The sequence below is a fragment of the Natator depressus genome, chromosome 25, assembly GCF_965152275.1.
Source record: "Natator depressus isolate rNatDep1 chromosome 25, rNatDep2.hap1, whole genome shotgun sequence".
Taxonomy (NCBI): Eukaryota; Metazoa; Chordata; order Testudines; family Cheloniidae; genus Natator; species Natator depressus.
This window is the reverse complement of record NC_134258.1, coordinates 8,486,282-8,507,482: the sequence shown is the minus strand read 5'-3', so window position 1 is coordinate 8,507,482 and position 21,201 is coordinate 8,486,282. Positions and strand designations below refer to the sequence as shown.

At 59.2% G+C, this 21,201-nt stretch overlaps 1 protein-coding gene across 1 annotated transcript; it reads left to right on the top strand.

Moving 5' to 3' along the window:
- Positions 1-19,539: 19,539 nt before the first annotated feature.
- Positions 19,540-20,787, top strand: LRG1 (leucine rich alpha-2-glycoprotein 1). The gene has a single exon (XM_074939387.1). The coding sequence runs from the start codon at positions 19,540-19,542 to the stop codon at positions 20,647-20,649; it is 1,110 nt and encodes a 369-aa protein (XP_074795488.1). The 3' UTR covers positions 20,650-20,787.
- Positions 20,788-21,201: the final 414 nt, after the last annotated feature.

The following is a 21,201-nucleotide window of genomic DNA, read 5'->3' as shown; positions in this document are numbered from 1 at the left end:
GCAGCCCCGTGGGTGCGGCGTGTACCACGCACCGGCTGCAGCCCCGTGCGTGCGGCCTGTACCACGCACCGGCTGCAGCCTCGTGGGTGTGGCATGTACCACGCCCGGGCTGCAGCCCAGTGGGTGCGGCATGTACCACGCCCGGGCTGCCAGCCCGGTTAGCCTGCATCTGGACGGATCCTGCCCACACGCTGCCCAGGCCAGCTTAAAAAGGCAGCCAAAGCTCTGGGAAGATGGAGACTGCTCAGCAGGGCTTCTGCCCCGGCCCACTGCAGATCCTGGGCCCCGCCAGCCGGGCCCCTGCTTTCCCCAGGGAGGCTGGGGGGCTGGATCCCCGCCCTGGGGAGTTTGACGAGGGAGCAGAACCAGGCCTGGGGGAAGAGGGGAGGGGACCGTGGCAACGTGGAGGGTGGCAAGACAGCTGTGATGGGCTCTGCGGAGAGGGGCGGGCGTCTCTTACTGCCCCCAGGGGAAGCCGGGCCGCCCGCTACCCACCACTGTAAATAAGGTGTGCGAGGCATGCAGCCCTCAAGGAGACACCCCACTGCCAAGCGAGTGGTCAGTACGATGCAAGTTCTCTTGTGACCTGTACCCCCCTGTGACCTTTCTCCTTTGAACCCGCGCAGCCCATGCATGCTACAGCAGTAAACTCTTCTCTGTATAACTCTGGAGTTCCCCCTGCCAATAAAGTTCTGTTCACAAGACTGGACCCCTCTGCCCCCCACCCACGCCCACTTTCTTTTCTCGCTTTCGTTGGCCCCGGGGGTTCCCCAAGGGTGGGAGGAGGGGAATCCACAAAGAACCAGGTTGTGGCTTATCCAGTTCTGGGATTAATCCAGTGGGAAATGCCCCTGGTATCCCGTCCTTGCCATCTGTGCCAGCTTGACTTTGCCATGTCCAGTGGGGCTGAGATCTGCCGTGACTTAAAGGGAGTTTGCAGCGGAGCAGCTGAGAGCAGCGACTAAAGCACTGAATGCAGGGCCAGGGGAAGATCCTGCACCCCCCACCCCCGATGTGATGCCCCATCCATACGGACCATCCCGCCCACAGGGCAGAGCAAGTGCCAGCTTTCCCCTACCCCCTTCACTGGGGGCAGCATGTCTCCTTCAGGCCTCAGCTACTCCAGGCGCAGCCAGCCGTGCTGGTGGACAATCTCCCGACCAGCTGGCCTCGGGGCAGCTGGCTCGGTCCATGGAAGCCCCTGAACGGCATCGATATTGGATGGTGGTTTGCTCGCTATTAGCCCAGAGGGGGTGCGAGCCAGCAACCTGGAGGTGACGTGCCCCATCCAGCCCTGTGCACTTAGCACTGGCTTCAGATAGGTGCCCAGTTGCTGCGGGCATGGGAAGGATGTGGATTTCAGTCCTGCCTCTGCCACATACCAGCTGCGGGTCCTTGGCCAAGTCACTTCTGCCCAGAACTCCAACGGAAGTTAGGCAGCGTAAGCCCTTTGGGGATCTGGGCCATCCCGGCCCTGAGCCTGTGAAAGAGGGATAGAGACTCTCACAAGGGCTTGGCAATGGCTGGCCGGCAAGTGTCTGGGTTGGAGCTGAGTGGTAGGAATGACCATAGTCCTCTCCCTTCGGGGTAGAATGGCCTCGGTCGTATCAGCTGAGCTAGCTTGAAAACTATGGCCTGGAGCCTGCAACCCTCGCTGGCTGCAGTGTTCCCAGCCCCATGGTGTTCAGCGGGGTCTGTGTGCGTCCGCTCACCAGCTGCCTGAGCACTGCACAGCCTAGACACAAAGACTCCTGCTTTACTTAGCTCAGTGGGAGTTGGGTGCCTAACTCCCTTAAGTATCAGGGGGTAGCCATGTTATCTGTGTCCACAAAAACAACGAGGAGTCCGGTGGCACCTTAAAGACTAACAGATTTATTTGGGCATAATCTTTCATGGGTAAAAAACCCACTTCTTCCCATGCAACATCTGAAGAAGTGGGGCATTTTACCCGTGAAAGCTTATGCCCAAATAAATCTGTTGGTCTTTAAGGTGCCACCTAACTCCCTTAGGCTGCACGGACAATCTCAGCCCAGCTCATGGTGCCGTGTGAATGGAGCTGGCTGCTTTGAGGCCCTGTGTGCTCCTGCCTGGTGCCGTTGGTAAGCAGGGCAGGAGACGAGCGCAGCAGGTAAAGCAAAAGGCTAAGGAGCCGAGTCTCCAAGCACCAAATGCTGCCAAGTAATGCCAGTGCAGTCAGGCCCCGTGGGACCCTTACGAGCCTCCCGTCTGATCCCCTGCAGAGCACAGGCCAGAGCACCTTCCCTAGTGAGCCCTGCAGTCAGCCCGTAGCTTGCGGTTGAGCTCGCACGTTTGGCTGGTTGTTTCGAATGCCCTCGTGGTGGCAGCCGGGCAGTTTTGACAATGGGGCTGCCACTGTCGCTTCTGATGCCGAGTCTGTGCAGCCTGCTGCCCTGCCTGGAGCGCACAGCCCTTCCGGCCAGCGGGTCGGGTAAGCCGGCCTTTCCCAAGACCCTGCTAATGGAAGGGCTCCGGCTAAGCTACAGGCAGAGGAGAGGGCTAGTGAGGCGTTTGAATGAAAGGACAGCCCCTTTTTATCGGGCCTAACTCACCTGCAGACCTGGCTGCAGGTTGATTATTTCGCCCTTCCCAGTGAAGCCTTTCGTTTGAAAAAGAGTGAGCCCGTTTTAGAAGCACAGGGAGGCGCTCTGGCCGTGCGGTCACGTGCGCGGTGCCGCTAGGAGGCAGCGAAGGCTAGTGGATAGAGCACCAGGCTAGGAGCCTTGGCACCGGTGCCGGGCTCTGCCATTGACCTGCTGTCCCTGGCCCTTCCTCGCTCTGTGCGTTTGCTTCTCACCCTCGGGCTCTCTTGGCTGGTGAGACTGCGAGCTCTTCGGAGTAGGAACCAGCTCTCGCTATGGTCTGTACAGTGCCTAGCACAGCAGGGGCTTGAGCTCATCTGGGGCCTCTCGGAGCTCCGTCATACAACACATAGCAAACACTAGCCTCCAGTACGTGGCTAGTGGCCAGCACACCCGAGGTGTGTACATAATGGCTGGCGAATACACACCCTAGCTGGCCCTTCTTGCTTACTATGGGCCTCATGCTGTGTTTGCTAAGGCATGACTGTCACAGAGACCCCGGGCGCTGCTCTGGAACTGCCCCCCATGAAGCCAGTCAGGAATCTGGGGAAGTCTCCTTTCTGTGAGCAGCCTGTCTGCAGGACACACAGCTCACCCCTTCCTGGGTCTGACCTCGGAGCATTCAGCATCCTCTGCCCCTCCGTGCGCTTCCCCCAGCGAGTTCGCCCAGGCGGGGCTCCTGGGAAAGCCAGAGGGTCCTGCACCCCAACTCCGCAGTCAGATGTGACTCTCAGCCAGCCAGTAAAACAGAGGTTTATTAGACGACAGGAACATGGTCTAACACAGAGCTTGTAGGTGCAGAGAACCAGACCCCCTCAGCTGGATCCATTTTGGGGGGCAGTGAGCCAGACAACCACGTCTGCCCTTCACTCCATGTCCCCAGCCAGCCCCAAACTGAAACTCCCTCCAGCCCCTCCTCCCCTGGGCTTTGTCCCTTTCCCGGGCCAGGAGGTCACCTGATTCCTTTGTTCTCCAACCCTTTAGCTCTCACCTTGCAGGGGGGAAGGGCCCAGGCCATCAGTTGCCAGGAAACAGGGTGTCGGCCATCCTCTGTGTCCAGACCCCTGCACACACCTGCCCTCTAGGGCTCTGCAATGATCATACACCCTTACCCCACCACCTAGATACTTAAGAACTGCATAGGGGAAACTGAGGCACCCCCACACTATTCAGAGGAAACATTAAGAACAGACCTGCTTCGTCACAATGACATGAAACAAATGCATTGTCCATCGCTTTCTCAACATCTGTGCCCCCCGGCCTTGCTTTTCTTGCCTCTGAAATGCAGCCACCTCTGCGGTGGAGCGCACCAGCCCTGGCGCAGCTCCCAGCAGTGCCGTAGCCCAGGAGGCGAGGTGGCATGTGCAGGCCTGGCAGCATTTGTGGTTGATTTTTTCTAATTGCGACAGATAATATTGACGTTTCTTTTTAAGCGGGTTTTTATCCATTTAAATGGTCACAGCTGTGCAAAATTATGAGTTTTAAGCATTTTTTTTTCCGTCACTTTAAACGTCCACAGTTGTGGGAAATCAGGGGCGAGGGAGTTGGGCAATAATTGTTTTAAGGCCGGTAGATATTCAGATCCAGAAAGTTAAAGCTACCTAAATAGTAGCCCCTCTGGCCCGCATTACAACATGGTTCATACACATAAAGGTGGGACCCCAGTAAGGTGTCAAACTCCATTTTCCCAGCTCTCCATTGCAATTATCATCCAGGGAGCTGTTTTTTCGTCGGTGCGTGTGTGTCCTGTGAAATCCATGTTTACTGCCATTTACGGATAAAAACCTCAGCCTTCCAAGCCGAGGTAGGAGAGATCAAACTGGACCAGCAGGCAAGCTGTAATTACCGACACTGGAATTTGTCCAAGACATTGGGGTTAACGTGCCTGCTGTTACAAGAGGTGCTGGAGGATCTTTAATGACCACAGGTGTTCAGGACCTTGGGTTTGCAGGACTCATCCCTGAGACAACACTTCCAGCGGCAGAGTGCCTCCTGGCCTCATTAGCTCAGTGCTAATTCAGAGAGTACAACACTACTTACCAGATTCCCACCACCGTCTCCTGCAGCATGCTCGGAGGTCTGCCTGCTAAATGCTGGCCAGGCCTGACCCTACTTAGTATGGGAAAGACTGATGAGCACAGAGCCAGAGGGGTTCTGACTCATTTGAAGGTAAGCAGGGTAGTTCCTGAATGAAGCCTAAGCTTAGACAAAGAGGCTGTGTGTGTCTGTGGGTGTGGGTGTTTGTGGGTGTGCATATGTGGGTATGAATGCCTCTGTGTGTGTGTGTGTGTGTCCGTGTGCATATGTGTGTGTGTCCACATGTGTGTTTACGTGGGTGCATGCATATGTGTGACTTGCGTGTGTGTTTGTGTTTGGTTGCGTGCATACCTGTGTGTGAATGCATGTGCGATTGTGTGGCTACGTACAGATCCCCGTGGCTCAGTCCAACGCTGGCTGGATCTGTACTGGCAGCTGCAAACGGGTCTGTAGCCTACCCCGTAAGGGTGACCCTGGGGCAGGAGGCCTAGGAACCAGTCCCACACAATAAGGCTCAGCGTGGCAGATGGTACTTGTGGCCCTCAGGGTCATTTCACCTCCACAGAACAAGCCTGTACCTGACCGGTGCCGACATAACCCACAAGCCGCATTAGTTTCCACCTTCCGACCACATCTCCCCCCCCCCCCCCCCCCAGACTTGCCTTCTGAACAAACACGTAAAACGCACAGAGCCGGGGAAGTGATTTGCCTGCGTGAGAGGCTTTAGCGAAGCGTTTGAGTCAATCTGGCAGCCAGGGTGAGCCTGAAAACAGAACTGGTGGGGAAACATATGCCCCCCTTCAGCCTAAATGCCTGGGCAGTCCAGCCACATGCAAATGGAGACCTGGGCTTGTAGGGATGTGACCACAGCCCCAGCCTTTCCGGCATCGCCAGCACGGGCCTGGGGGCAGATGTCAGCTTTGCCACTGGCTGGCTCCATGATCAAACGCCTTCTCTAGGCTGACGCCCTGATCGGCCATGCAAGGCAGCCTTACAAAGAGCCTCACGTGCCAGAGGCCTCCTGCCAGACGTGGGGATCAGCAGGGAAAAGACAAAACTGGGGCTTTTTCAGCAAAGCCATCAAGCCCACCTTGGTATTGTAGAGCCAATGGATCTGATCTGGCTCCCATTGCTCCAGCTGGGAGCCAGGAGTAACTCAGGGCAGGCTAAGGATGGACTCTAGGGTGAAAGGGGTGTAAATGAGATCAGAATCAGGCCCAATTAAAGGGAACGTGGTCTAGATCACTCTCCCCCAGACCCCGTAAGATCTATATTAGCCTCCTCCTTCAAGCTCACCTGCCTATCTTGGGTACTTATATGGAGCCCATCATTGTACCATCTGGGTAGCTCAGTCTGTATTGACCCTCACAAAGGTAAGTGACTCACCCAAGGTCACACAGGGAGCCTGTGGCAGAGGGAATTGAACAGAGGTGCTAGTGGCACGTTCTCTCTCTGCCAGTCTATTTTACAGGAGCAAACTCTAGGCACAATTAAAAGGCCCCTGAGCCAAGTCAATTGGCAGTATTGCCTAGTGGAGACAGCACTAGCCTAGTACTCAGAAGACCTGGGTTCTAGTCCTGGCTCTGTTGCTGGCCTGTGGGTGACCGTGAGCAAGTCATTTCGCTGCTTAGTGCTTCAGTTTCCCCATCTGTAAAATGGGTATAATGCCCCTGACTTCCTTTGTGAAGTGCTTTGAGATCCATTAGTGGAAAAGTAGGCACTCTGGATTAGGCCCTAAATGCAGACAGGGGACAAAGCCCCAGATGCAGCACAATGCATACAGTAGCTAGAAATTCTTTCTTGCCCATGGCTGCAGAGCAGAACGAGGGCATTTCTCTCTACTAATCAATATCATCAAAGCGACGCTGAGCTGCTAGACTCATCTTATAAGCGCTACATGCTCCTTCCACCACAAAGCAGGAGGAGATCAAAGGCAGAAATTCATGAAAAACACACTTCGCTCGCATGCGACGTAGCTCCCCATCTTAAATAACACTGACACTAGGACCCGAACAGTCCCAGGGAGAAACGGAGAATGTTCAAACGCGCCACCCGAGCCCTAAAAACGGCAACCAGAACACAGCCTCTGGGAAGAGCAGATTGAACCCAGGGAGGGGCTAGATTGCGATAGATCCCTGCACCGACACTTTGCTCCAGCAGATTGGCTTGCTGACATGAATTAGGCAAGGCAGAAGCCAGCTCAGAGGCAGCGAAGGCAAGCTGGGAAGTCAGCCTGGGAGATGTAAGATCCACCAGAAACCCAGTAAGGAATGATTTGTCAAACCAAGGGCTCTCCCATGCCAAAGTTGGAAAGACAGAGGCAGCACGGGTCTGGGAGATGTGCAAGTGGAGGCAGAATTAGCTTCCTGAGACGGGGCAGCCAGCCAACGGATTAGAAGTGAACACTCATACCACACGGGCATAGCCTGGAAAGCACGGCAAGCGCAAAGGCCTCGCCTGCAAACAGACATGACTGAGCTTTGGTAGCCCCCTGTTATGCCAGTAAAGTTTATTGAATGTAATTGACATGAAATTGACCATGATACTGCAAACCTGCATATGCTCACCTTGCTACCTTTGGCTGTATTGGGGGCATGCACATGTGCATTCACATCCATTCACAGAATTAAACTGAACCACAATACATTTATAGGTGATAGAAGGGAATACAATTTATTTTACACAAATCATAGATAACCTGTGGAACTCCATGCCACAAGAGCGCACTAAGGCCAAGAGCTTATTATGATACAATCAAGGATTAGGTATTTCTGGGCAATGAGAGCATCCACAGTCATAGCAAGGAAGATTAAAAAGGCGTATTAAGAGATATAAATCCTCATGCTTCAGGGTAAAACCCAACCCCTCACTGATAGGGGTCAGGAAGGAACTTCCCTGGTGGGTAGGTTACTCTGTAATTATTCCTTGTGGGGACTCTGAGGCACCTCACACCCAGGGACTCAATTCACTGGTGGTCTGACAACTCCTGCGATCCTAGTGATCAGTTTACATTTTCAGGGCTACCTTCCCAAGGAAAATGGCTCGGAACTTAGACTAAACTTTCCAAGCTTGGAGATTTAAAACTAGGCCTTTGGCTCCATAGTTGGGTACTTTCACAGGCACACTTAGGTGCTTAAAACTGGATGAAAGGGCCTGACTCCAGGCTTATTTGAAAGCCATTGGCCTTTGTGAATGCCAGGGAAAGCTGAGCTTCCTTTGCATTTCTAATTCCCTTGATCGATGTGAGGGCCATGCGAATGCGTGGGGCACTCCGCCTGGGGGAGCCTGCCGTGCACAGTGGGCTGCCTTTGTTCTGACGGGCAGTGGGTTGTGTTTGTTTTAGTGGGTGCTTGCTGGTGAAGGTAGGTCAGGGCAGCACCAGGAGAGTAGGTGGGTACGAGTGTGTCTGGGCTAGCGTCTTTGCTGATGGTTGCATGCCCCTGTGACATCGCACATAAGGGCATGCACAGGGAAGGTCATACACATGGTGGGAAGGGAGACAGCAGGAGACCGGGGGGGGCGGGGGGGCAGAAAAGCCCTTCCCCCAACAGTGAAGGCGACAGGATTACTTGTAACCATTTCCCATGGCCAGACAATGCCGGGCGGGAGACGAAAAGAGATTAGGGTGAACGGTGGCCAGCAGCGTACTCTAGAGACAAATGTAATCAGCTCTTCATTTTTGTACTTGCCATGCTGGCAATGAGCGCTACAGAAAAGCGATAGCTAGACAGACAGATAGGAAAGAGATCTGAGAGCGCGCCGAAAGGAGCGAGCGAGAGACACTGGATACACTGAACGCATCCGATGAAGTGCTCAAATAAATTGGTTAGTCTCTAAGGTGCCACAAGTCCTCCTGTTCTTTTTGCGGATACAGACTAACACGGCGGCTCCTCTGAAACTGGATACAGAGAACGCGAACCAGCTAGCAAGAGCGGGAGACGATAGATGGAGGGCAAGCGCAGGAGCGAGCGCGAGCCTATCAGATTGCATTTGCATTAGAAAAGCGTCTCGAGTTTTTTAGGCAACAAATTAGCGGGTTGCAGACGGAACGAGGCACGAGGAGAAAGATACGCACATGCTCCTTTAACGGGGAGCGGGCGGGGGGGACACTAAATGACCCAGTAGGGCAGCTTTGAGCTTGCACTAACAGATGGTGAGAAATAATACAACCTAATATATGCATCGCGGCAGGCTGGGGCTTAATAAAAACCTTCTCGGAATCTGCCTGCTCCCCGCCTCTTGCTCGCGTAATGAATTCCTTCAGTGTCCAATTTGCAGCCGCCGCCTGCCACGACTCATTAGAAAACAGAGACGCTGGCCCGGGTTTTAGTGCCTGCAACAGCAGCGGCCCCGGAAGCAGCCGGCTTCACCTGCAGAACCCAGGTGGGAGCGGGAAGGCGCTCGGCCCGCCCCTGGCTCGGCTGGCCCGATGCTCCACGGGGCACGGGGGTAGCGGTTGCCGCACCACTGGCCCTGGCCCTGCCTGCTGATCGTTTCCAGGGAGAGGGACGCGTCTGGGTGCTGGCAAACAGGCCGCGGCCCCCTCCTGGGAAAGAGGCGTCGAGGGCGCAAGCAAGCCGGGGCAAGGCTTGACGTGAGTGAAATGTGCGTGCAGCCTAGAAACATGCACCGCAGGCTCCGAAGCCGGGGGGGGGGTGCTAAGGACGGACCCTCTGGGTTTCTTTTAACCAGGGCTCTGGGGGTCAGGCACAGTGCCTCAGTACTGGGGGTCGTGCAGGAGCCGCATGAATCCACCCGAAAGGCGCCTGGGGCCCCAGGCTCCAGCCAGGCCTGCGGCAGCAGCTGCCTGACAATAAATTTTGGGTGAGCCTGAGCCAGCTTCCCAGTGGGCCTGGGCCTGGTATTTCGTGGTCCTGTTCCCAGGGCCTGTAAGTTCTTCCTCTGGGTCTGTTACCCCCGAGGGAGCCGCTGCCCATGCCAGTGCATCTCAGAGCCCCCCCGCCCCCCCACCAGGCCTGCCACCTTGCCCCCTCCAATGAGGCCTGTCAGTGACCCTTATGGCCCTGGAGCCAGCCCCCGACACACACACACACACACAGAGTCAGAGCCTCCAGGCTGCCCAGTGGCTCTGTCGCCACCTCCAGGCAGTGGTGACCTGGAGCCGGTTGTTTAGAACCGGTTGTCCCTCGCCGAGGCGGAGCGAAGGGGAGCTAGCGCGAGGAGGGCCGCCCGCACCGCAGCAGATAACCGGGGGGGGGGGTGCGCAGGGGAACCGTTCTCCGCCCCAGCTCACCTCCGGTTGTCCCTCGCGGAGGCGGAGCAGAGAGGAACTGCCCCTGCTTCCCGTGCGAACAGCTGATTCGCGGGAAGCCGGGGGCGGAGAAGCAGAGCAGGGCGGCGCTTTCAGGGGAGGAGGTGGAACGAAGGTTAGCTGGGGCGGGGTGGGGAGCTGCCGGTGGGTGCTCTGCACCCACCAAATTTTCCCCATGGTGCTCCAGCCCTGGCGCACCCACGGAGTCGGTTGCTCTCCTCCTAGCTTCGTTCCTCCGTCCCTAGGAGCCAGAGGGACCTGCTGGATGCTTCCAGGGAGCTGCCCAGGTAAGCCCTGCCGGGACTCCCCACCTCGCCCCTCCAGAAGGTCCCTCTGGCTCTTAGGGGTGGGGCGCGGTGGGCACCCAGTACGGTGGCCCACGAGACCCTCCTGCCCAGTTCCAGGGGCAGTCAGGGGACAGGGGAGGGGGGTGAAGGGGGCGGGGGGGGCGTCAAGGAATGCCAGGGGTTGGATGGGGCAGGAGTCCCGGGGGGCAGGGGTGGGCCATGACCCCCTCGTGGGGTGAGGAAGGAACCGGTTGTTAAGATTTTGGCAGATCATCACTGCCTCCAGGCCGCAAGCAACCCAGCCTTGGGCTCCTCTCCACCTCGGACAGAAGCAGTGGACAGGGCCAGGGCCTGCAGGGAAAGCCCTGCCGAAGCCACTTCTGGCGCCCAGGGAAGGGGACGTGGGAGTCTGAGCTACGGGGAAGGTGCTGGGACTGGGCCTGGCTTTCCTGCTCCCCACAAGGGGGCGCTGTTACACTCGGCCGCGCCGGGCGACGTCCATGGATGTCGCACCGGATCGGGCCCTGCGCTGCCCCAGAATCGCTGCCCTTGGGCGGCAGCCGGGCCAGCCACTGACCCAGCCGGCACCTGGCAGCCCAGACCAGGCCCCTCGTCTAACCCTCCGCTCCCCAGAACCGCCCGCCGATCTCCCCCAGCAGCCACACAGCGCGGCCGTACGTCTCGGCTGCGGCTTTCCCAGGTCCCCCGGGAGCCCCGCCTGGCACTGGCAGCCGCTCAGAGCCTGCGATGCTGCGTGCACAGGGCGCCCGCGTAATGACCTGTTCCCAAGCAGCTGGAATAGCCCCAGCTGCTTGTTGTGAGTGCATTAGCCAAGGCTTCCAGGAAGAACTTGACGTCTGCATTGTTCCAGCTCACCCCGGCCGCTTGCGTGTAACGGACTCCATTGAAGCAGCCGGTTCCACGGGGCTAGTGTTTATAGCGTGCCCGGCTTGTCCGCGCTTGGGGGCGGGGGCGCTGCTCCGGGAAAGGGGCCCTGGGAGCTGCTGACGGCCCTGCTGAGGGGCCCGCGGGGGGGTGGCCCAGCAGCCCAGCTCCTGTAGCCGAGCCCCGGGCAAAGGGGCCAGGCTTGAGGCCTTCCACCAGCTGCTGGGGGTGGGGGGGTGAACGCACAGGGCCACAGGGCAGGGTTTCGCACACGGTCGATAGGACAGTGACAGAGCAGAAGGTTGGTCCGGCGGCCAAGGCTCTTGACAGGAGATGTCGGTTCAATTCCCACCTCTGTCTCGATCACTGACGCTCGCCCAGTGATTTACCCAGTAATACAGTTTCCTATTCCCCCACCCCGGTGGCTGCTCAGAGGGCAAGCCCTTCGGGGCAGGGGCCATCTCGTTATGGGTCTGTGCGGCTCCTGGCTCTGACCTCGGCTGCAGGCTCCGGCTGCAATAACAATAAGCAAGACTGGGCTGCACCCCTCAGGCTTCTCCCAGCAGTGGGGAGCGATGGGGGCTAACCCACAGGTGCTGACTTTCCAATGTGCCGGGGGGGGGGGTACTCGACCCCCAGCTCTGTCCCAGGCCCCACGCCCGCCACCCCTTCCCCCAATGCCCCACCCCTGCCCCACTTCTTCCCACCCCCGCCTCTTTCCACCCCGTTCCGCCCCCACCCCCCACCCCCAAGCACGCCATGTCCTCATTCCTCCCCAGAGCCTCCTGCACATCTCGAAAGAGCTGACTGCGGTGGGCGGGAGGCGCTGGGAGGAGGGGGAGGAGCTGATAGGGGGGCTGCCGGTGGGTGCTCGTTTTTTCCCCATGGGTGCTCCAGCCCCGGAGCACCCATGGCGTCGGCGCCCATGGTCTAACCCCTGATGGAAAAGCTCCGACTGGAGGCAGAACGTGGCTAGCTTGCGGTAGTCCCCTGCCGTCACTGGAGCCACACACGCTACCTGGGGATCAGATCCTGCTTCTCTGTAATGGCCTGAGTCCAGCAAAGGGAGGGTCCTTGTTCCCCCCGTCAGGATTTGGGCCTGACCCCCCAAGCACCCTCTGGGCCTGCTCTCCGTGCATGTAGCCAACCACTTCCCAGCCAGGCGCTGCCTTGGTCCCCTCCAGGAGTCCCTCCACCTCCGCACACACCTCCCAGGTTGCCCAGGCCCCGGCTGGGTGGCCCCGCCTTGCTGGACGAGCCAGCCAGCCACTCTCGGGCTTCCCCCGCCACCTTCCGGGCAAACAGACGCTCCAGGCGATGTCACCCTCTTAGCCAGCGCCCGGGCTGCCAGCCCAGTCCCAGCGCGGGGGTTGAGCCCAGCGAGACTGGCACCGTTCAGGGCAGTGCTGAGCTGACACAGCAGCGAACCCCGGCTGGGGACTGAGCCTCCCCCATGGCCCTGCAGCAGAGCAAAGCCCCCGCGCCCCTCTCCCAGCCCCACCGTGCCCATAGCCCTCCCTCCATTCCACCGCAACAGCGGTAACTCTCCCTGCATCGCTGCGGTGGGGATAATGCCAGCCACGTACTTGGGATTCTTTAGGCACCTGGGATATAAATAACCCAGAGTAAAACCCTAAAGGGAAGCAGCAGCTCGGGGGACGTGTGAGCAGAGCAGGGCCGCGCACACACAACGTGCACGCAGACCCCATGGCTAACAGCACAATTGCACGCCCAGGCACTCGCTAGCCCGCACAGACACACTAGCGTACAATTGCACGCAGACACACTCGCCAACACGCTCACAACTGCTACCAGGCAGACCTGCTCACTCCGATCCTTGCTCACATGCACACGCACATGCGGACACACCAACATGCACACTCAGGTGCATAGGCACACTCGTCAACACACCCAGTTGTGCACGCTCACACTCACCAGTGTGCTGATAGACACCCACCCATGTGCCCAGACTTACACTAACAGTCGCGTACACACTCAGATACAGCCCCACACAAGAATGCACACTTGCTTACACGTGTGCTCACCACTCACACGCATATGTGGCCAGCCATAGGCAGAGATACACCAACACACCCTCATCGCCAGACACACGGACACGCCTTCTCGCACTCGCACACCCACTGCGTGCAAACAAAGCCAACCAGCGGGGGCCGGCATGTCCTTTGAATCTGCTTCCTCCTTGGTTTTGCACTAATGGAATTCATGCCAGGCTTGACTTTTTGAACGTGTGCCAATTGCAGTTCTCCAACCAGTCCGTGACTCCCGTGCGCGTAGGCAGAGGATGGGTGCAAGGAGCTGGGGCAGAGGAGGAATTTGAAGGGGATGCACTGGCTAGGAGATGGCTGTTGCTCCCCGGGAAGCCAGCCCCGGCATGGACACGAAGCCAAGATGACTCTGACCTAGGGAATCTGAAGCGTGGGATGGTCGAACAGCCCCAGCTGCTGCTCATCCAGAGGCCAGGGGCCTGGCTGGACTCCAGTCGCCTCTCCCGGGGTCTCCGGGGTGGCCAAGTGCTCTTAGCCGTTTGCTGCTTCTGGAGCCTCTGAGCAGCTGCAGAAGCTGGGAATTGCCAAGGTGGCTCTGCACCCTCTCAGCCGAGCACGGGAGCAGAGTGGGTTTGTGTGTGTGTGGGGGGGGGGGGTGAGAAAACCTGGATTTGTGCTGGAAATGGCCCAACTTGATTATCATACACATTGTAAGGAGAGTGATCACTTTAGATAAGCTATTGCCAGCAGGAGAGTGGGGTGGGGGGAGGTATTTTTTCATGCTTTGTGTGTATAAAAGATCTTCTGTACTTTCCACAGTATGCATCCGCTGAAGTGAGCTATAGCTCACGAAAGCTTATGCTCAAATAAATTGGTTAGTCTCTAAGGTGCCACAAGTCCTCCTTTTCTTTTTGCGAATATAGACTAACACGGCTGCTACTCTGAAACCTGGTGCAGCCTGGACAACGCCGGGGATCCGGCCCAGGCGGGCTTACGGCAGGCTGGCTGAGCCCCTCTGCCCGGTTCTCCGGCCTCCCCTCTGGAGCAGGCTGGCATCTCCTGCCCACACCGCCTGCCTCTCACCCCTTCTAGCCAGCACGAAGGGCACCCCTTTGCCAGGGGGGTCCCAGGAGGGGAGAGTCTCCAGGAGCTTGGCTAACAGACATTTCAGGCCTCTGGAGTTCAGTACGAGAGAGATCAGGGCATCCACCACTGAAGCAGCTGCGGCTCTGGGGCTTCGGCTGGGCTGGAGGTGCTCAGAGGGCTCTCACGCAGACAGACTGAGAGCAGGCTGGGGGAGGCGAGGGGCGAGGGGGAGCACAGGAAGGTGGGGGACTGGGATCCTGTTGGGGGGGCTGGGAGAGGAGATGGTGGAGACTGGACAATAAGGGAGGTTGGAGGATGGGAAGGGGAGCTGGAGAGAGTTAGGGGGTTGGGAGGGGAGGTGTCAGGGGTTGGGGGATAGGTGGGAGGTTGGGAGGGGCGGTGTCGGTGGTTGAGGGATAGGTGGGGGGGTTGGGGGGGTTGGGAGGGGAGGTGTCAGGGAATAGGAGGGGGTTGGGGGTAGGTGGGGGGTTGGGAGGGGAGGTGGCAGAGGTTGGGGGGGTCCGTGGGGGGTGGAGGGGAGGTGTCGGGGATTGGGAGCAGAGGGGAGGCAGGGGATTGGGACCTGAGCCCTGGGGAGGGGCAGGCGGTGGGGGCGGAGGGTGGCTGCCTGGATGACACACAACAGAAGGTGCTACACAGATGCCAAGTATCTTGTGCTGTTGCTAATCAAGCCCCCTGCGGCCCAGCCAGGGCCCCCACCCCAGGGCAGAGCTGGGGGGCTCTCGGGGCCGAGACCTGACTCTATTCATGGCTTCACTCCCCACGGCGTGAGATTGACTGTGCGTAGCTGAGCCAGGCCCCACCGAGCGGGAAGTATGGATGACTCACTTAGTCGGGGAGGTGATTTTAGCCCTGCTGTAAATCCACAGGCCAATTGCTCCCCAGGAGGTAATAAAAGGGAAAACAATATCGGTAACACGATGAAAAACTTCACAGAGGAGCCGTGCGGCACAGACATTTGGGGGAGGGGGATGGACCTGGGAGAGCCGCTCGCCTTGCTGGGGCTGCCTTGCCTACCAATGCTGCCTTTGGCCAGGGCTCACTGATGCCGTCAGCACGTGATGCCCCCTTTGCCAGCCTCCCGCGCCCCCTTAGTGCTGCTCACATGCCAGTGATGCTGGAAACGGGCACAAATCAGCTCAGCACCCTGATTTCAGAGGACCGAGGACCTCCAGGGATACGGGCAGTGGGGTCCACTGGGTCAGAGCCCAGGACTGGTAATCAGGACTCCTGAGTTCTCTTCCCAGCTGTGCCGCCGACCCGCTGGGCAAGTGTGGGTGTGTCTCAGCCAGGCCTGGTTTCCAGGGGCATCCACAACCCTCACTGAAGTCAGTGGGAGCGAGGGGTGCTCAGGGCGGCTGAAGATCAGGCCCACGCCGCCCCATGCCTCAGTTTCCCCCTCTGTGGCATGGAGATATTGATACACACTTGAGAGGGGCAGAACTGGTTCATTCCTCTCCCTCCTCCCCGGTCTGTCCTGGCCCAAGCTTTGCCTCAGGGCATCTGTGTAAGAGCTGCAGCAGGGCACCAGCAGGCAGGAGGAGACTGGCACGCAAAGCGAGCGGGGTCCCCACTGGGCAATCAGAAGGAGGCGAGGGGAAGACCCACTGGCACTGGCCCTTCCTAGATGGTCTCCTTTAAGGAAACCATTGCTGTGGTATCCAGCCACCTGTACCTGCCACTGGTCCAACGCCCATCTTGGGCCGGTTGGGACCATGGGCTCCAACCAGCTGCCAGCACTTTGGTGGTGGCCTGGAAGAAATGAGTTTGCTGGGTCTCAGCCTGCTGCCCACTAGAGAGGCCCCTCCCCGTCACAAAGGGCTGGCACTCACGGGCACAGACGGCGATGGCGGTGTAGGCTGGACGGCCCCTCTCACTCCAAGCTGGGCTGGGCAGAGCCTGGCTTCCCAGACATTTCCTGCCCGCGGCTAGCGCTGGGAGGATCAGCAGCCCACTGCACATGGGAAGAGGCCCATGCACCCCACAGGACAGGCTCTCTGGCTCAAGCCCATTCCCCAGCGACCACAGGCCAACCCCCATATAAGCCCCTTCGGAGACCCCTCGAACTCTCTCTAGCTCCAGGGGGTTTGGCCTAGAGCAGAGACCGGCAGCCCTCTCCTGCTTGCCAGCCATGGTCCCCGCTGCGGGCTGCCCCTTTCCAGCACAACGCAAGCAGCGGCCAGATCCTGCCGTCCAAGGTCAGAAGGGAAGTGGCTGGCGGTATAGCTCTGTGGCTAGAGGGGTCACCCGCAATACCTTCCCGCCTGCCACGCAGGATGGGTATGACGCCTTCTCGGCCCCTGTCCTGCCCACTGAGGAGTCGGATCCATCTGTCCACGTCGGCACAGGGCTCTGGGAGAGCCGTGAATTATTGATATTAACAAGGAACAGGACGGATTGTTTTTCAACTTGCATTTTCCCCGCACCCTTGGCGGGGCAGGGGGGGGGCTAAGGGAGGGGTCCCTTCAGCCGCCCTGCCTGCAAGCCATATGGGAAGAGTTCTGGAACACAGACTCCCAACGGGGCCCGGAGAACAGAAGAAGCCGGGTGAGGAATTCCGGTTCTTCATCTTTATTGTAGCTGGGAGAGACCTGGGATTTAACGGAGCAGCAAGGCTGCCACCGGCTGGTCACGGCAAAGGTGGCACCTGCCAGAAAGTCGCTGGGCAGGATGTTTGTCTCTTTCTGCCGTCTGTGGCCCGGTTGGAAGTGGCCCAGGTTTGGGGCGTGGGAGTGACTGGCCCGGGAATCCCATTAGGGGAGGGACTAGCTGAGAAATGATCCCCTGGAGAGAGGGGAAGGGAGGAAACCAGGCAGCAAAGAGCGAGAGAGAAACGGGCCCAGCTGACTCGATCTCAGAGCAGAGAAGAACTCCATGACCAAGAACATATTTGACGCTGGCGCTCGGACGGGACGGGGAGCTCGGCCGGGTACAGAGCAGCCCATGCACTGGGCTCTGGACTGTGCTTGAGGCCAGCTGCTGTCACTCCCCGGGACAGAGTTCGCTCACCCCATGGGTCTCCCCACAAGAGCGGACTTAGCCCTCCCACCCCCGCCTGCAAACACTGGCCGATCCCAACTGGCGGCCCCCTGCTCGGAACATCACTGGCTCACAGTGCCGCTATCACAGAAAGAAGGGCCCTTCCCCTGTCCTTGGACTCACCTGCCTCCGGGGGCTTTAGGGGGGATATTCTTGATGCCCAGTTTCCCATTTTGTGGGTGCAAACAGCACCCACATGTCTGCTCCCCCCAAATAAATTGCAGGCATCAGACCTGACTCTTTGCACCAGCAGCCACACAGCGAGTTAATCGTGCCAGTCTGTGCCCACAGTTCAGATTCCGGGGCTGCCGCCTGGCAAACATGGCCAGTAGTTACAATGCGGGATCGGGGTGGGGTGGGGGGGAGGGACTGGGAGAGCAGACGTTCGCTGCCCTTTGCTCAATGATTTAACTGCCCGATCCCCAGAGCTGGAGGACAAGGGGTCCAGAGCTGTGTTTGCAGACGAATCGTACATGGGGATACGGGCGAGCAAACAATCATGCAAACCCCAGAAAAACATCCTCCCCCTCTCCCCCCCAGGTTCCAACCTGAGCAAATCCAGACCCAGAGCCAGGCGCGGAGCTGAGCTGGCTAAATAAACCACAGGGAAAATCAACCACAAAAGCCCTTTCAATCCGCACAGCTGCTGTCATTGTCCTGGCAATTGCATCAATCAGAGATAAACATATTCAAAAATCCCTGCCATGGTAAACACTGGGGAGGGCATTGGAGGGGGGCTCGGGGGGGGGCTCGGGAATGTGTTTGTCAAGTTGCACTTTGCTCACTGGTTTAAGTACGCCATTGCCAGGTGGGGGGAAGAGCGCCTGGTGATACAGGGCCCTCTCCATCGCTGCCCTACCATCAGGGCAGTCATTTGTCCCAGGGCACAGTGGGCATGGCATGCTGCCCACTCGGGATGGCCATGCCCAGCCCCTGCTGTGCCCTGCGGTTGGTGACTCCAGGGCCCTGCGAAATTGGGCCCAGGGAACCAGAGCAAGGGGCAGCACAAACCCCGGCCCCTCTGGGGAGCCCTTACCCATCAGGGGAACAAAATTAGGTGGGGGGGGGGAGGAGGGAGGGCTAAAAGTGATCATAGGTGTTGGGCCAAATCCTCAGCAGGTGTAAATTGGCCCCAGCAGGTGTAAATTGGCCCAGCGCCATCAAATTCAGTGATGCCATTGTCCAGCAGCTCAGGAGCGGGCCCGGCGCTCTTGCGGGTTTCGCAAAGAGGTGATTTCTCAACCAGGCAGAGCGAGGGGGCAGTTCCCAGAAGGAGACCCATGGCCGCCCTGCTCCCGCCCCTTCCCTGCTCTCCCAGCCCCAGGGCTGATGGGCTGGCTAACGGGACCGCTATAAAGAGCCAGCCCCTGGCACACACAGGACAGTGTTTCCCGGCGGCGAGGAGCAGCCAGAGACAAGGCTCAGCGAGGCGGAATCGCAATCAGGGAAAGGTAGATTCGGACTCGGGGCTTTCCCCAGGCCTGGCCCCGGGATAGCGCGAAGTACGTAGCTATTGATTCCGGCTGGGAGAGTTTTAACTGCGGAGCAATCCAGCTACGCAGCATGCTGAGGGGGGGAGGGCCCTGGCAGAGGGAGTCGGGGCACACCCCAGCCAGGATAATATTCAGGAGGCCCCGATTCCCAGCAAGGATCAGTGTTAGGTTGGGTTAGGGGGACGATCTGGTCCCCCGTGTAAGGTTAGAGCCAGTTGCCCACTGCCCCCAGGGGCCATTCTGGAATAGACCAAGCAAAGAGGTGCCCTGGCCATGCCCCCTTTCCCCAGGTAATGTCCCCAGGTTCTGGGGCTGGGAAAGGGTGGCCTAGAGCCTATGTGTCCCCCAGGGGTTCCCTTACTGTAAGGGAAACCCCAGGTGGCCAACCAAGGGAGCTTCGCAGCTGCTTTGCCGTGCCGGAGCAGGGCCCAAATCTGGCCCCATGAGGGATCTGCCAGCAAGGATCTCCCCTTCCCCTCCAGCGGAGCGTCCTCCCGGCTGGGGGAGGAGGGGAACCTCAGCAGTGGGCCTTGGGCAGAGATTAAAAAGGTGAGACTCTGAATATGGTTGGGAGCCCAGGGCTGGAACAGCAGGGGGCAGAGGGTGGGGATGGAGGGGCATCGGCAGGATTGTGGGGCGGGGGGAGGATCCTAGGGCAGTGGGGCACAACTGAGGAGCCCTGTGCGGGCAGAGGGAGTAGGGAGTTTGCTCAGCACCTGCCTGAATCTAGCCTCCCCGCTCAGCCTCTCCGCTTCCCAGGTCCCTTTACCGCTGACTAGCTGTGATGGCCCAGTGTGTGTTTTTCCTTGCAGGATGGGCCGTTTGGGTATCGCCCTGTTTGCTGCACTCATGTCCTCCCTTCCCTGCTGGCTGGGCGCCCCCTGCCCACCCGTGCCCACCTCCAGCAACATCACACAATTTGTCTGCACCTCCCCGTCCCTCAGCAGCTTCCCAACCGGCTTCCCTGAGGAGACACTGATGATCTCTGTGGAGTTCACCAACCTCTCCAGCATCGGCCCAGACGCCCTGCAGAAGCTCCCCAACCTCCAAGAGCTGCATCTCTCCAGCAATCAGCTGAGGAGCCTCCCCGGCAGCCTCTTCCGGGATCTGCCAGCGCTGCGGGTCTTGGATCTCACCAACAACCTCCTGGAAGACCTGCCCCCAGAGATCGTGGACTCCCATAGCCCTCTGCAGCACCTGGTTCTGAATGGGAACAGGCTGGGGACCTTGGAGCCAGCGTGGTTCCAGACGCTGCGGGAGCTGGAGTGGTTAGATGTGTCCAATAACCAGCTGCAGGCCCTGCCTCCAAATTGCTTCCAGAATCTGAGCAGCCTGAAAAGCCTTGACCTGTCCCATAACCACCTGGACAGGCTGGCCCCGGAGCTGCTGGCCGGCCTGCCCAGCCTGGAGAGGTTAAACCTGGAAGGCAACCAGCTCCACTCCATTGTCGAGCACACCTTCGACCTGGTGCCGCACCTCCAGTTCCTCTTCCTCCAGCAAAACAACCTGAGCTTGCTGCCTGCACAGCTGTTCGGCAAGCTGGGCCAGCTGGCCCTCCTGGATCTCTCCAACAACACCCTGACCTCGCTGGCCCCCTGCTTTTCAGAGCAGAACCTGACGCTGGAGCTGGATCTGTCCGGGAACCCGTGGGCGTGTGACTGCGCCATGCTCGCCTTCATGCAGTGGGCAGCGGGCCGCTCGGTCAGCCTGTACACCCTCCAGCACACCCTCTGCGGGACCCCCGAGAACCTCAAGGGCCGGACAGTGGCAGCCGCGGCCAAGGACACGCTCGTTGCTTCCTGCTCGGCTGCACCCGCAGAGCGCCCAAGCCCCTGCAGCCTCCCTCGGGGCCATGCTTCCCCAGCGGAGAGTGGCTGGCCCAGGTGGCAGCACCCAGCTCCAAGTGGGCAGCCTGCCAGCTAGACGTGGTGAGAGCTGCGGGCACTCCCAGCTTCAACTCCCCCCCCCGCCACCAGCCACTGGGCCCCCATGGCATCATGATGATGATGATGATGTTGGTGCCTTCCTTACCAGGGAATCCCAGCAGGGCCCACCACCTTTCCCATAGGACTGGCCTTTCCAGATCAGGCCTTTCCCCATTTGCCGCAGCCAGCTCTCCCCCCAGGTCACTGATCAAAGACCTGCCCAGCTGCAGCAGGAAGGACCATGGCCGCAAGAGGAGAACACCCCTCCCCCACCCCCCACACACACACTCCTCCGTGCCCTCCTCCTTGACCCCTTCAGCCCCTCACCCCTACAATGCCTCAGAGACAGGGGCTACCACGCGCCTCCCCCCAGCCAGTTCTCTCACGCAGCCACACGCTCGGGTGGGATGGTCTCCACTCAGCACCCAACAGATCCCCTCTTCCCCCGCCAGGAAACCCCTCCCCAGCAAAAAGCCCAGACATCTCTTAGGATTCTGTCGTCCACCTGGAATTTGTCCTTATTCAGGCCCCAGCTTCCGAGCTTGGCACC